The 17,099-nt window shown below is 32.0% G+C and overlaps 1 protein-coding gene across 3 annotated transcripts in view; it reads right to left on the reverse strand.

The window, feature by feature from the left end:
• The window catches only part of Orai (calcium release-activated calcium channel protein orai), a 116,480-nt gene that overhangs the window by 23,959 nt on the left and 75,422 nt on the right, over positions 1-17,099 (reverse strand). For all 3 annotated transcript variants that reach the window (XM_075364400.1, XM_075364401.1, XM_075364402.1), the window contains one exon: positions 13,825-13,971. In XM_075364400.1, coding sequence (XP_075220515.1) covers positions 13,825-13,971 — 147 coding nt within the window. The remainder of the gene's footprint in view (positions 1-13,824; positions 13,972-17,099) is intronic.

Here is a 17,099-nt window from a genome sequence, read left to right on the forward strand (position 1 = left end):
AACTTTTGGGATGCAGACAGATTTTTAAGAATACAAGTCACAAAAATATAAAAACCACAAGACCAACATTTTTCATAATCTTTCATTTAATAACACAAATAAACTGCTAAAACTGAACTCCCAATTCTTTCTCAGCTATCAGGTGATAACCTTACTGGTTATTTGCTCTTTAAAATAAAAAAGAACTTTAAAAATCATTGAACAAGTTACAATTTCTGAAGATTCTTGATTTAACTACACAGAAGGAATAACCTAAATGCCAAGATAGAAAGTGTAAAATAGTTATGTGCCATATATGAGTTCTGTTATAAAATAAACATTAGAATGGCCAATTGTAATTACTGATAGTGAGAAAATGTATATTTGGTGTAGGCAATAAACAAAGATTAATTCTGAACTGGTAACCTACAGTACATGAATCATCATATTAGACAACCTAGTGCTATCTTCATGTAGGGGATTAAATTTAGGAGCCAGCACAGTTCAGCTGTACAACTGATTGGAGATGTACGACATCTTTTCAGCAAGTATGCTAGGTAATTTTTAACCGCCAGTGATGTGATGTTAACATCAAAATGTATATTTGTATTATAGATGAGTGAGGTTTGGGTTCATGGGAAGAATTATGACCCTTACAACTCACAGGATAGGTAAGAAGGTTCAATTTCAAACATAGGGCAAGCACAGCAGAGCTTGTCATGCACCTGTATTTGTGGATGTTAGCCTCTGCCTTATAAAGCAGAGGCTGTTAGAGGTATACCTCTAACAGGCCAGAATCAGAATCCTGTGCTGCATAGCAGGCCGTCCCAGGCTGCATCAGATCTTTATAGTTGGTTGTTTTAGACAGAGTAATTACACCACATCTGGTGAATTGGATGACCACACCAAGGTATGTTTGTCTAAACCCATAAGCTGTAGTGAATTTCTTAGCAAAACTTTGTTGTTCTTAATGGTATCTCACTGGATATGGGGATGACTAATTCATACATCCCTTAAATGGAAGAAATGAGTGCTTGCTAGAATCTTATTTTGCAGCTGTAAATGCCAGTGAATGTGTAACATTAATTATTGTTCAATCCTCATAGGCTTTCTTTCTGTGTTACTATCTTCTCTGGCCTACAAAGATGAAAGCAGCAATAATTCCATTTGTCTGCATTTGATACTAGCAGGGATATTCACATTTAATTGGTAGGCAAGTGACTGCAGTGAAGTAACTGGCATTAAGCAGATATTGCATAATTTATACAAGACTAGATGTAATCAGTTCTGTTGTTATAAGGCTTATTATCATTGATCTGGTGAAGCGCAATGGATGCATCGAAGTTAATGTTTCAAATACTCACTCATACACAAAGTATTAACAATAGATAATTGTTAAATGAATTGTCGTTAATAATGATTTATATCAGCTCTAGTTCAAGTAAAATTTGGTTAAGTTTATTTAGCTTAATATAAATTAAAAAGTGAATAGTGTATAAATTTTAAACTGGAAACATATTGCAATATAATAATGTATGAAGAATAACTTATGATGACTGGTCAATACTTTTGAAAAGATTATTTATAAATAAATGGATATTAATACAGAGTGTTTGGAATGTCACTGTGCAGTATGCTTAGAATTATGTTCATTCTGTTCTTTCAGAGTTGGTTGCCCTATGGGTTTGTTGGGCATTGCTCAATAATAAACCAAGACATATGCACTGTGGCAGTACATACGCAATCAGGTCAATAACCTTTTTACAAAATGTCTTTTGAACATTGGGAATGTTCAAACACTGAAAATGAACAAATCATTTTAAGGGATTTATGGCCTACACTAGTAACTAGTGAATAAAGTTAGTCTCTCAAAAGAATTCATCAATAATCATTTAAATAGAATGTTACCTAAAACTATAGGTGTATAATAACATCATGTTGATTAATAATAATTGTGTATTAATTCACTAAAGAAAATAACTAATTAACTGATTTTATTACATTTAAATTAAAAAGTAAATATTTTCTGAATATTTACTTAATATTATTAAAACTATTTCATATATAATTTATACTCTATTTATTAATCCATATATACTAAGTAAATATATGTTCAACAAATAACTATATTGCTCACATTGAGCCTTTCAGTTTTGGATAACTGGGAGATGTGTTAGTTAAAAAAATGATTATGTAAACATACTTTTGTAATTCTGAAAGAATATATTAAACTATTCTTGTGTTATTTTCTTGTTCTATGCTATGATTTTGAATAATTGCATTAAAAAATATATTTAATTCTATATAGATTTCTTCTATATATATATATATTTTTTTTTTTTTTTTTTTTTTTAACAAATCAATATTCCTTTTGGTTTTATTATCCTAATTATTATGAAGAATCCAAAATTATTTATTTTGTTTAACTTCTTTTCTTTTGGTTAAAAAATAAAAGTTAACTCAAGATCGTGCACAGGCTTTGGCTTTGAAGTGAATGAGTAATTTCCTGTACTTATTATATATTTTTTATATGTATTTAAAAGTAAATAATTTCTTTCAAGTAGAAGAAAGTAAACAATTTTAACTAAATAACATAAAAAATAAAAAATTCACAGCTACAATTTACCACATAAATTATATTTTATATTTTTATTATTGATAGTCATGAAATCTAAATTTTTATAACTTAATAAAAACAAAACTAATTTTAAAAGTGTTTTTAATAGTCCATCCTTTTTCTTCTTCTTCAAAAAATTATATTATTTATTATTATATTATTTCATTTACATTTTTGTAAATCTCAATAAAAACTTACTTCTTTAGAAAACTGAAAAAAATATTGAAATAAAAACTACAGAGAAACTTGCAAATAAATTTATTGAAATGAGCTCCTGGAAGAATTATTAGAACAGCAAGTCATTAAACTGATTTAATACCATAAAAAAAGATTATGACAACTTTCACAATACCTAATTAAAAATATATATATATATATATATATATATATATATATATATATATATATATTTAGCAAAAATATATTTCTAATATAATCTATCACTTTACTTTTGTCAAATAAACAAATAGGAGCTTAAAATATATAAATGGTGAACAGGTGTTTACATAACACACAAACTGTAGAGCAACACAAAAGAATTTATCTTAACCGTTGATATAAAACTAGTTGCCAAATTTGTGTGAATCATTCTGTTACAACACAACACGTAATAAATCAAAAAGAAAGATTTAAATGAAAATAGTAACAGAACTTAATATTAATTAATTTAATGATAACAATCTTCCTTTTATATTCAAACATATTGCGCAAATGCAGAATAGAATCAGTTAAATATTTTAAGTTTAATATAACATAATTTGTAAAATAATGTCATTTGTTCATGATTCGACAAGGATACTGAAAGATAGGATACGTAACAATTTCTTATAAGTACAATTTATTACCCTTAAATAGTCTAGAAGGTACAAAAATAGCAATTCAAATTAAAAACAAAATTAATTTAATAACAATTAAATTATAAATATCAAAATACAATTCCAATTTTCTATTCACTTCATAATAACTAACAGAAACTAATTAAGAGTTACAATAAGATAACAATCTAAAAATCTACAACATATACAATCCAATTTCTGCATGTATTATTTACTTTTACCGCTTACAAAAGAACTAGCTTACACTTTACAAATATTATCACTTTCACTCCTGTTCACAAATAACTTGCCGAAAAGCTTCTTGTTTTCAACCGCTGTCAAAAGTCAAATACTCTGATGCACTCTTTGGTCTTTTGTTACCAAACACTGTTATTCCGAATACTCCCTCACACTGCGGTCACTTTTATCACAAACTGAATTGAATTCGAACTTGTAACTGTTGGGTCCCTGGCAGTATCTATATCTTCTGACCTGCAGTACCAGTACCCAACCCATCCTTTTGATTGTTTAAACATAATTAATATTCATTGTCCCTCTATGCTTTTCTATAAGTCCTTTTCTAGAAAGAATCGCTTTGTCGTTTCTTCTAGATTCTTCTAAATTCATTTTCTCTCTCTTTCTTCTTTTGGAAGCTTCTCTAACCGTTATAATAACATTTCAGTGTAAAATATTTTACTTTTAATAATTGTTTTCTTAACTTAATGAAATTTCTTTCTTTAAAGAATTACCAGAAATATTTCTTCAATAAAATGACAACATTAATAAATAAAATAATAAATATGATATTAAATAAAGTACTTTTAAAACAAATAACAACAATGACAGATTTAGATATCTCATACTACTGGCAACTGTTTGAGCAGGAGCCATCTGATAGGTTTGCTGTTCTATAATTTTTACTTAGAAAACAGAGAAATAGGAAGAATATGTTGTAGAAGAACACTCTAAAAAATTAGTAAACTACCTCCTGTTAGTATAATAGGAATTGGTAGAGAACATTATTCTGTATTCTGGGTCATACATTAATACTTCTAGAGACCAAGCTCAATTTTCCTGGACATAATTTGTTAGCATAGCCGACAGGCCTATGGAGCTCGGTTCAATATTGCCTTGTAGTCAACGGTACAAAAATGTTTCTCTATATGTAAAACAAATAAAAACTAACAAAAATACAATTAACAAATAATAAATAAAATTTAATGTAAGAAAAAAATACATAAAAAGTTGGCAACAATGAGGGCAATGAGTTGGCAATTGAGGGACAGCCCCCTGCAGAGCTGCCATTCATCTATGCTTGCACGGATGGGCAGCAGTGATTAGGCACTGGGACTCCCTCATTCCTTAGCGAAAAAGACCGAGACCTGGTGTAAGTGCCCTACACAGGTGCTCTCACTAGAGGCATTGACGTCAAGACCGAGTCCCGGCTTCTGGGGTTGGGTCCAGGAACGACATACTCTGCTTGGACATCCCGCCCTAGGGGTTTCAGGCAGGCAGTGAGATCTAATCTTTTCCAGCTGCGCCTTGTCAGATTTGTATTTAAAAACAGCACAGGGTTTTAAATATTAATGATACTATTACTATAGTTTTATTATTATTAAGAGAGCATTTTGAAAAGTTATCAGCCTGACAAAGAAAACTTAAGATTTTTCAGAAATGTTTTTAATTTTTCTTTCTACCACTATGCAATTTGATACATTTAGACCAACGACCTTCTAACATTTTAATACTCCAGTATAATGTGATCTGTCTAACTTCGCAAAATAAGTGATCATCTCAGCTTTAAATTCATTATTTGAATTTAAAGCTGATTCTAGTGAGCCATTTCATCAGGTTTAGGAAGAAGTAATCGTGGGGTGAAATCCTGCAAATACAGTGCATGTGAAAGCATTTTGAAGTGTAGGCCACGGAGGTTTACAGCAACAATCTGAAACATGGGTGCTGGCTCATTATCATGGTGAAGACCACTTTCTTTCTGGCTAAAAAATGTCCACATGTTCAATCGGTCCAAAGGTAAGCATAATTCTAACGGTGATGATCCTGTCTTTTTCCAGGTACTTTTGAGCACCAGAGATACTGGTGCTCAAAAAGAGCACCAGTATTCAACATAAAATACTCTGTGATTTTACTCTGTAAAATACTCTCTGAATTTTTACCATGAAAACCCAAAAAACCGTAGCCTTGACTTTCCTATAGATGGGATTGTTTTTCCTTTCTTTGGTGCTTTTTTCGTGCTCCCACCCACTATTTTAACTTTATTTGGTCTCTCTGGTGTGTAATATTGAATCCACGTTTCTTCTACTACCATACGTCTAAGAACCGCAGCAGAATCAGATTTAAATGCATCTAAACATACTTGAAAAGCATTCAATAGAATGAGTTTTTGATTGACTATTAATCAACATGGCACCCATCACGAGGAAAGCTTTTTTATAGCAAAAACATCCTGTAAAATGTTGTGGGCAAAGTCTATTGAGATGTTTGCAATGTCAAAATCTCTGTAATACTTGTCAATCGACAATCATATAATAATGTGGGATAGTGGATTTTTGCATCAATTTTGAGGAAGTGGTTTTTTGGACCTCTCAAGCGTTCATTAACCTGAATGGATGAATGGCCGACCACATTTAAATTCTGCACACTACTTTTTTATCGATGAAAAGAAAGGGGAAGAACCCTTTAAAGCGGAATCTAAATTTTTTTCTATGTCCGTCGGGGTTAAACCTTTTAAAAAGAGTACTTTGTAATGGTTGGAACTTCAATTTTATCCTTTACTCAGAAAGTGTCAAACTTGTTTGGTTTGCTTGTTTTAGCAAAACTATAAACTATATGCTTTCATCTAAAACTTTGCATCACCCCATCTAAAGGATCATATTTTACAAATATCATAGTCATTTGGTCATAACTGTGACAGCTCTGTATCAGGAACTTCTCGAACGACCTTAGTATTACCTAAAATCGGTCAATCGATTATGAAATCAAAATAGAAATCGATTTTTGATACAATTTTTGAAAAAAAGATTTAGTAAATGAGTTTAGAAATCTATTTCTACAGAGTGATTCCAATTATTTTGGTGTTATTTCTTCACTTGGTGATAGAGGGGCGCCGAATGTATAAATGCTTATCTAATGTTATTTTTGTACCGGTCTTGACTTCAAAATATGCGCGTATTTTTTTTTTGCGAAAAATATAAATACTAATATTCCGAACGACGAAATGAAGCATATAATCGAGTATAACTAATTCGTCAAGCATCTCGAATTTAAATTTGTGGTATTTTTGTGATTTTAAACATTTTGAGTTTTTAGATAAATTCGCAAGTGTATATTTGTATCGTAAAACGTAACAGTAGTACTCGTACAGCAATAGGTATATGAATTTTTTTTTCAAAAAACCGAGTTTTCAAATGTTCTAAAAAATATCTAGATATCGTCTTATCGCTTCCCTGATGGGGTTCCAGAAAATTTTAAACTAATATCCCTTGTATGATTCCCTCATAAGGAAAACAATTTAATTAAATTTCGTGCTTCAATGTAAAATCTGTTTAATAATAATAAAAGAAAATTATGAGGGTCATTTTTTTTCAAGGTCCGATCGGTCGCGAAATAAAAACCTACGCAAAAATCGGATGAACCGTTGCGCATATGTGTTGCGCAGAGTCTCTAGTATGGCCTTCAATCACGTCACGTCACTTCGTTTATTTCTGAACACGCAGCTAGCACGTAAACATGTTTACAACAATAGCATCTCCCGCCAAGTGTGAAGTGCCGGAATGGAGTTCTCTTAGTGGTATTCATGGAACATGGCACGACCATCACTGCAGCGTCATACTGCGTGACTCTTCAACGTTTACGAAGGGCAATTCAGAATAAGCGGAGAGGAATGTTGTCATCAGGCATTATCTTTCTCCATGAAAATGCTCGGCCGCACACTGCAGCTGTAACAAAGAAGCTCCTGCAGCGTTTTAGTTGGGAAGTGTCTGATCACCCACCATACAGCCCGGACATGGGCTCCATCCGATTTTCACCTCTTTGCTCACATGAAACGCTGGCTAGGAGGGAAACATTTTGGCACAGACATCGAGCTGCAGACCAGCGTAGAAACATGGCTGAAAACACAGGCGGCTCCCTTCTATGACGAGGGTATTGGAAAGTTGGTACCACGCTACGAAAAATTTCTAAATCGGAGTTGCGACCATGTAGAGAAATAGCGTAACTATGTAAGTACTTGTTACAAATAAAAAAATTTTTATTTTCACTGTGGTTTTTATTTCGCGACCGATCGGACCTTGAAAAAAAAAACCCTTGTAATAAAATATGAAATCGGGTACCGCATTACCCGTTTAAACTTAATACAGTTAAAATCTCATGCTTAAGCCAGATTAGAAATGTTACACAAAATGTAACGATTATTTTGGGTACGGCAGTATCCCGTTGTCGGATCGGGGCTACGACTTAACAAGATATAACTTATGCAGACAAATATTTTTCTTAAGTTTCTAGCAATCCGTTTACCAAACTCTTAAATAAATAAGCTAAGTTTATATCCTCACCCTAAGTCCGAGAGATTTAAAATTTCAGTAATGTACGCAACTCATATAGTAATACCATTGTATCGATTTTCAAGTTTCTACAGCGCCTCCACAAAAAGTTGAAATTTTAAAATAGTAGTAAATACCTATCCTTTGTCTAAAATTTAAAGGTATCAATGGCCCATATCAGTGGTGAACTAGTCATCGCAAATCAGCTGATTTTGAAATCGAGAGGTTCAAATGCTAAGGCAGTTCTAAGATTGAAATCCTAGTAAAGGCAGTACTTTTATTCGGATTTGAATACTAGATCGTGGAAACCGGTGTTCTTTGGTGGTTGGGTTTCAATTAACCACGCATTTCAGGAATGGTCGACCTGAGACTGTACAAGAGTACACTTCATTTACATTCAAACATATCATCCTCTGAAGTAATACCTTAAGGTTGTTCCGAAGGCTAAATAGAAAGAGAATATAAATATTTGAGCTAAATATCAACGATCATGAAGTTCGGAGATATTTATCAAAATACAGGCCAGCCTATCTTTCACGAAATTTCCATGGGTTTTCGGTTAGAATAGGGGGTCACGAAAAGTCGAGATTTGCAAAAAAACCACACCCAAAATTGCGATCGATCATTATATTTTCTGTTATACAGAGTGATTCAAAGAAACGGGAAATTTTAAAAATTAGATAACGTTAATGAAAAATTTTTTTTAGAAAATGAATTTTATTTCATGTAATTGTACAAATGTTGCTATTTTAGGATACATACATTTTAGTTTATTTTGTAAAGATGACATCATGCAGGTGACCTCCTCTTCTACGTAAACACTCACGAAGTCTCTTCGTTAAATTGTTCATGGTTTGATGTAAAATCTCAACTGGAATTTCCGCAATTGCTTCTCGGATCTTTGCCTTCAGTTCTTCCGCTGTAGCAGGTCTACTGTGGAACACTTTGCTTTTAAGAAGACCCCACAAAAAGTAATCGCAAGCTGAGAGATCAGGCGATCTGGGAGGCCATCTAATGTCACCATTTCGTGAAATGACACGTTCTCCAAACAATCGGCGTACAGCTGCCATCGATATTCGTGCAGTATGTGACGTTGCTCCGTCTTGTTGAAACCAGGCTGTGTTAAGAATTGGTGGAAATCTCTTTTGTTGTTCCACAACAAAGGTTTCAAGCACGACTACGTAACGACCCGACGTCACTGTAACCGCAAGACCGTTGTCATCCTCAAAAAAATAAGAGCCTATAATACCGTAAGATGACAAAGCACACCACACGGTCACTTTCTAGCTGTGCAACGGACGCTGGTGTAGCTGCGTAGGATTTTCTTGTGCCCAGTATCTAAATTTTGCTTGTTAACAAATCCACTGAGGTGGAAATGCGCTTCGTCTGACATCCACAGTTCGTGAACAAACTCTGTTCTCATTTATCTTCTGAAGCATTACATTACAGAATTGTGCTCGCACAACTAAATCGTTCGGTTTCAGTTCCTGGACGATCTGCAACTTGAATGGATGGTATTGCAAGTCCTTCACTAACATTCTTCCAACACTTGAACTATGCAATTGTAAAGATGCTGAGAGACGACGGATTGACCGGTGTGGACTTCGTGTGACAGCATCTTGTAAAGCTTGAACATTCTGTGGTGTACGGACGGTTCGCTCACGGCCTGGAGGTTTCTTTTTCATTGCCGAACCAGTTTCCTCAAAATTAGATATCCATGTTTTAATTGCATGTGCTGATGGAACACGGTCGTGCCGTCCCAGATTAAAATGACGGCGAATTTCTCTACGCGCTCCCTCCACACTGTCATTGTTTTTGTAAAACGCTTTGATAGCAAATGCACGTTGCGCACCACTCCAAGGATTCATGATAACTAAATGGCAGGTTAGGTTAGAGAGGCTGGCCCCACTTATCAAGTGGTACCAATCGCCCATGGCTACCAACACAACTTTCAAAATTTCCCGTTTCTTTGAACCACGCTGTAGTTATTAGACGTAAAGTAAAAATTCTGTTTTTTCGTCGAAGAAACAAATTCTCTATATCCAATGAATGATACTTCAACTAGTTTATTTAAAAAAAAAAAAAGAATTATTAAAATAATATTTAGGATACCTGTGGCCAATCGTAAAATCCCTGCAATCAGAAAACATATGGTTTTTCTCTTTCCTTTTATTTTCAAAATAAAAATCGATTTAATCATTCGGTAAATATGTTGACGTAATTAAATATTACTATCCTACATGTTTTCCTACCTTTACCTCGGCTATGAAATTACTAAACTACTTTTTCTATCTTTTACATTTCAATACTGAACATATCTTTTTTTAATGTAAATTAATTCACAAGGGCACGCGTATTTACTATGTAAGAGATAGGATATAAGATTTTTTGCCGATAAACTGAAAAACTATCGGACCAATTTTATTTGTTTTTAGAACAAAATTAGATTCCGTCCGTTTCTAATATAGTTCTGCTGTACATATTTATATAATCAATAGACTGAACAATTATTTGACCTTTCCAATATTTCCATTAATTAACATTAGAGAAAGTTCTCAGTCAAGTATCATACAAATTCAATAACAGGAATTTATTGTATAACTTCCTATGTTATAGTTAAAAGACGGTACAAAAATCAGACCCTTGTCGTGACAACCGGTTAGATAGCATTCATAACCTAGCATTACGTCAACAAAATAAAATATATTTTCTCAAAATCCTTACTGAACTTTATCATAACCGATAATATTCATTTGTGTTTTTGAAACTTTATACGTTTTTATGTATTAGGGCTCAGTTGAGACGGTCTGCCTATGAAATCGGCGATCTATATAATGAAATATGACTTCTGCCTATTGCAAAAAATAATGAAACAAAAAAAATACTAATAATACGCTATCACGCTTTATACGATAAAAACGTGTTTCCATGTACTCTTAACTTCTCAATTAAACATACGGAACTAACGTATAAATTTACACTAACCTGGGGTGACATCGACTACCGGTCGGCTGGTACGTCTAATCATCCATTACTCGGTCAAGAACGTACCAGTTATATTCCGAAACTCTTATATATTACTTTGTTGAATTGTATCAAAGCCTTAATCTTACAAAGGTCGTGTTTAATAATATTACCTGTTTTATAACCGGACTAAAACAAAATTGTCCACTTATGTAGACTAAGACCCACTACCTCCACTACCTTGTAATCTTAGATCAAAAGTTTGACTTCTCAGTTACACGTGTAATATTAAAGTATTATTTAGCTCGCTGTATTCAGTCACGTTTTATGAAATAATATTACGTTCGTGCGTTCTTATTTAAGTAAAAAATTAAACAAAGGAAAACAAATTCAAAATCAGACATCAAACCCTAGGGTCACGACTGTCGGTTAAATGGCACACGTTATCTACTATTACGTCAAGTAAATAAATGGTATTAAAGTCCTATTGCTTTGTTCAATTTTATCGCAGTTTTAATTATCTGCAAGTATCGTTTAAAATAACTAAATTTTATAATGCGATTGGCATAGTATTCCCTACATTAAAATCGGCCATGCGCTTTGTAATCATAGTTTTCGCTCATTAATACAAAATTACTGAATCAAAAAAGAAAAGAAATTTGCCCCTAATTTGTTGAATGCTGTCATAAAAAACAAAAAAAAAAAAAAAACACTAATTCATGTAACAAATTTTCTGCCTTAAATAAAAGATAGGAGTGTACAAATTCAGACACACCGCGTGTTTCGAAGTGAATATCGGGGGTTTAAAGTTATGTAATATTTACTAAGTTTTACTTACAGTGATAAATTATACATGAAATAAAACCGCAACAGGTTTTCCTATAACAGTTCAATGTGAGCACCATTTGTCACACGGCACACATCCAGGCGATAGGAGAGTTCATCCCACACTTTAATCAGCAAGTCTGGAGTAATTGATGCAACGGTTGCTTCAATCCTGTGCCTGAAGTCGGGTAGTCAGCCGGTAATACTGGCACAAACACTTGAACCTTTATAAACCCAGAAAGAAAAAAAATTCGCACGGTGTCAGATCGGGCGAACATGGAGGTCACGAAAAATTTCATTCAAGCGATACTTATTTAGTTAAGAGTAGTGCACCGATTTAGTGCGAAAAAATTCGCTATATCTTCAAAGCCAGTCTCATTTACCCTAAAGTGAAATGTCTTTTCCTAATATGATTTTTGAGGCTTAACAATTCGCTAATAATAAGATAAAAGATCGACATTTTTATGTATACATATAATTTCATCCTCAACGTAATAACAGTAGTTTTTAACTAATATACAACATTTTCTTATTCTGGTTATAAAATGGACATTAAGATGGCTTTTTAAGGCACAGTATTCAGATTGCCATATGACCCAACATGAAAACTCAGATTTAAAGAGCAATTTTAAAGTTAATGTCCTTTTTATCTAAACGTGGTAATAAAATGTACTGCCACGATCTGAAAAACACAACGTTGTGTTCTGAAGAACGCCGGACGTCTTGTAAATATTTAACACCATAAGCAAAATAAATGCCTTTTATGGAGACACGTCATTTTGTATCACTGTTTAAAAAAAACAGCAATACAGCCATGAATAAAAAATGCCAAGGTCAATTACACACCGATAACATAAGGAACACATTATTTAAAAAATACCCAAATGACATGTTAACCCGGTATCCCAAGTGCAAATGGCAAAGGGTTAACTTCAAAGCGACTACCTTATTCTGAACTTTACATAAATGAATACTACTGTTTCTAGAGGCGTTTCATAACAGTTAATTTATTGTATACCTTTGTTATTTCCTTAAAATAAATGGAATGTTCATTTGAAGATGATAAACTATCCTGATTTGAAGCAAACCCTGTGGGATTCTCATCCTCTACAGTTTCTTGTCTATTTTATTCCCCTCTATCTCAGACCGATACAAATGAGAATTGCGGTAGTTATTGAACTAACTCCATTTATGGTATCATGCTGGAATTTTGTAGTAGCCAGTATGGCAGCTACTTGTAATTGGAGCTGAACGGAGTAGGATGCTTTTTAAACTGAGAGTTGTACAAAAAGATATCACACTGGCTTAGATGCCTTCTAGACAAAGCTGGGCCTCTTACTCCTTCTAAAATCTAAGCTAATTATAAGTAAATGGACTGTTCAGCTCACTTCAAATGTGACAGACTGGCACAAGATTTAGCTAGAACTTGAAAGACTGACAACTCAGCGCTAAGGCAGACAAGTTGTATGTTAATGCTATCAGGTTCTTGAAACTTTTCTTCAGACACCACTACACGGTAAACCACTAATCGACAACTAATCCTATTCAGGCATTTAGGGATCTAACACGTCATGAATAAGAAATGATCTGCCTAAGAACCTAAGTTTATAGTTAATAACTTTCAGAAATCATGTAAATCAAAATGACATTGACAATGTTCTCTGGATGTGTATCCATTGTTGGAAGGCATAAATTCAGTACAACAATAACAAATAAATTATGAATTTAAATCAAAGAGCCAACATTTTTTTCAAGACAAGAGAACTGTTAGAAAAGATAAGTATTACATTTTAAAGAGTTATAATAAGTATTAAAATGTTATAATAATACATCTGGATATTAAATATCTAAATGTACCCCAAAACAATGTAAATCATATTCTTACACCCTACATAATTGCATACATTCAACTACTTTTTCTAACTGACAAGAAAGACCAAACATTTTCAGCACAAACAACCATACACCATAATCCAGAATTATATCAAATTCTGGTAAATCAAAACCTATCGTAAAATAATTATAATTATTGTAAAAATAGTAATGAAGTATAATTAACGCTTACTCTATCTGGATTATACTGCGCCCAAGGGAAGTCAACATTAATAAACGCTAGACCGTCTGCATCAAGAGTCCGACGTCCAGTACTTGTGGACCAAGAAGACATTGACCCCAACTGACCTTCGCACCTCGATATCCTCATAGGCCGTGCCTTAAACATAATTACAAAAATTTATAAACAGAATTATAAAGATTAATAAATCTTATTAAAACCTTAATACAATTTAACTGGTGACACTCATAAAACCTTACCTCTTAGTCAATAATTTGCAATTTAATTAGAATGTTAACGAAAGGATTCCAACCACTATCACGATATAATAGAATTTTTTTGTCTTTTTAAAATTAATATATTTATAAATTTAATAAATTATGCTAATAATAAATTTTATTATAAATCATACATATTTATTTATTACTAGCAGTCCCGGCAATGCTTAGCTACTGATAGATTTGATTATAAGTACAGATTAAACGAACACAATTGAAGATTTGGTAAAACATTAAAAAAGGAACATTATGCAACTTCACAAAATTTAACCTTTTCCTTTCTCTTTCCTTTTCCATTTTCACTTTCTTTCTTTTTCCCGTGCGTAAATCGGTCCAGTAGTTTTTTAGTCTATAGTGGACATACATATGAAAAATGCCTTTTATATATATAGAAGATGAAAGTCTGTTCATTTGTTTTGTAACTATCTTGATACCGGCGCCACCTTGCAGGTACATTTTTTGCAAACATTTTTCTTTTCACGTAACTAATGTTTATTTCTGAATATCAGTCCATAAATACAATTTTTCTAAATATTTCAACCCCAGCACCACCTAGCGGGTCCATTTTTTTGTAAAAATTTTCCTTTTCACGTAAATAATACATATTCTGAATGTGAGCCAAATCGGACCATAAATGCAATTTTTCCAAATATCTCGACCCCGGCGCCATCTAGCAGGTCCATTTTTCCAGAGGTAATTCTTTCCATGCAACACATTCTGAATATGAGTCGTATCTGACCATAAATGCAATTTTTCCAAATATCTTGACCCCCAGCAGGTCCAAACTAATTCAGAAACCTCTATATATATATATATATATACACATTTATATATAAAATTAAAAAGTTATGAGTGTTAACCATGTTTCAAAAATTAATCATACCATATTATTTCTGTTAGCCTAACCTCTTCTAACTCCAATTTTCCAGATGTAGTTTCTAAACTGAACATTACAGCTAAATTAACTAAACTAAAATTACAGCTTCCTTCAATATTTACTCATTCAAATGTATAGTGAATTTAATTTATTCAAAGAATTGACCAGTGTAAAATGTTTTTACCAGAATTTCCAAATATTTAATTTAGAATATTATTCCTAAATTGAATATAATATGATAATAACTGAAAACGATTTTGTATTTAAAATTTTTGAAATAAGCATACTATTCATATTTATACAAGAGAGTGTACCTGGAACAGATTCTAGAATTTTGAAAATGGGGATTCTTAAAATACTTTCACACAATGTTAATAAAAAAAAGGATGGTCTCATGCGAATGTTTCAACAAATAATGGCCAATAAATATTTAAACAATTTTAAAAATTTCAGATACTCATGAGTTTTTTACTGACTATATTTCAAATAAATATTTAATTTTCATCAGTACATACTAATATATTACATAGATTACATAAAAAATTAGTAGGTAAGCTACTCCTTGGATAAAAAAAACCTGCCTGAATGGATCAAACAAAAACCACAGTAAATCCTTGCTTGATATGGACAGAGCACATAATTAATTAAAGTAAAAAATAGAAATGGTTGAAGTTCATGTTAATAAAGTAAAATACAATTACATGAAGTAATAGTAAAATAAATATGTGAGCTTTAAATCAATCTTCCTTGATTATCAAGGAGTATTGTGTCATACATACGCATTCAGAGAAACTAGTTTTAAAAAAATATATAATCAATAGTTTGATAACGGATAGTATGTAATGAATAACATATTTGAAATGAAAGCTAATTATGCAAAGACACGTGTTTTTTATTTTGCACAGCTTACACAATACATGTTTACTTTTGTAAGATGAATCAAATTTCTCATTCAGTTATTTAACAAGACAATTTCTCATTCAGTTATTTTTCAAGAGTTATTTAGGACTTAAATTAATTTCCTTTCTTTGTTAAGTTTATTTTATTTTATGGCATATTATATACTGAGTTTCATTAACATTTTGGTTTAAAATAAAATATTATACAAATAACTATCACATAGTAACAAAGGAAATTAATTTTGTGTAATTGCCTGACAAAATATAAATAGTTCTACAACATTTTTGTTTAAAATCTAATTGTTTATCTAAATGAACTTTTTAAATACGCAATTAACTGAATGTTAATTACTCTATACAATACATGAGTTATCTTGTTCAGTAATTCATTTTGTAGAAATTTGCAGACAAGACTCAAAGTTGATTGCTTGTTGATAATATTTACTGTAGTACACAGTATGCCATGCTCTATTGCATCATTTATGAGCAAGCTGTATAAAGTTTTAAAATGAATTTATGTTTCTATCGACTTAGAAATTCAGGCAGTGGTATGTTTTTTGAACTTTCAAATTGTGATACTGGCTGAAATTCACATGCAGCTGGTTGCTGGGGATGGGATTAATGAAATGAACAAAAGCTAAGTAAAAAAATACTTGAATTGTTCTCTTCCATGATGAAAATTTCAGGTTTTATTGACTGGTGGAGAAAAATTAAAAAATTGATTGCAATGAGATGGTAGTATCAAACAAAGAATACTAGGGCAATTATGGGTGAAATAGTAAAATATTTATTAATTTGTATTACTATTATTTAAATAAAAGATAAAACATAATAAAAATAGCTTTTTTGATTGTTAGTTTGAGTTTTATGGCAGAAAAAATTGTACAGATTAACTTATTTCTTATCCGGCTGGAGAAGATTGGCCAGTATTTATTTATGCCTCATCAAAACTAAGGAAAAATAATTTATTTTAACATTATTGAGCTCTATTTAAAAACTGATAATCAGAATGATAACCATCTAAAATACTTCAGCAATCCCTTGCCCTTTCTGTGGGGGGGATGTTGTGCCCCAAATTTTTAACATAATTATGAATGATATGATTATTTAGTTTTACATTACTATTTCTATTATAGATTAATTTTTGAATTTATGATATCTCCAAAATAGATGACCCTATGGAAATACCCAAGTTTCATAAAATTATAAACTGTATTTTGTACTGTTAATATG

The sequence above is a fragment of the Lycorma delicatula genome, chromosome 4 (genome assembly GCF_047948215.1).
Source record: "Lycorma delicatula isolate Av1 chromosome 4, ASM4794821v1, whole genome shotgun sequence".
Taxonomy (NCBI): domain Eukaryota; kingdom Metazoa; phylum Arthropoda; class Insecta; order Hemiptera; family Fulgoridae; genus Lycorma; species Lycorma delicatula.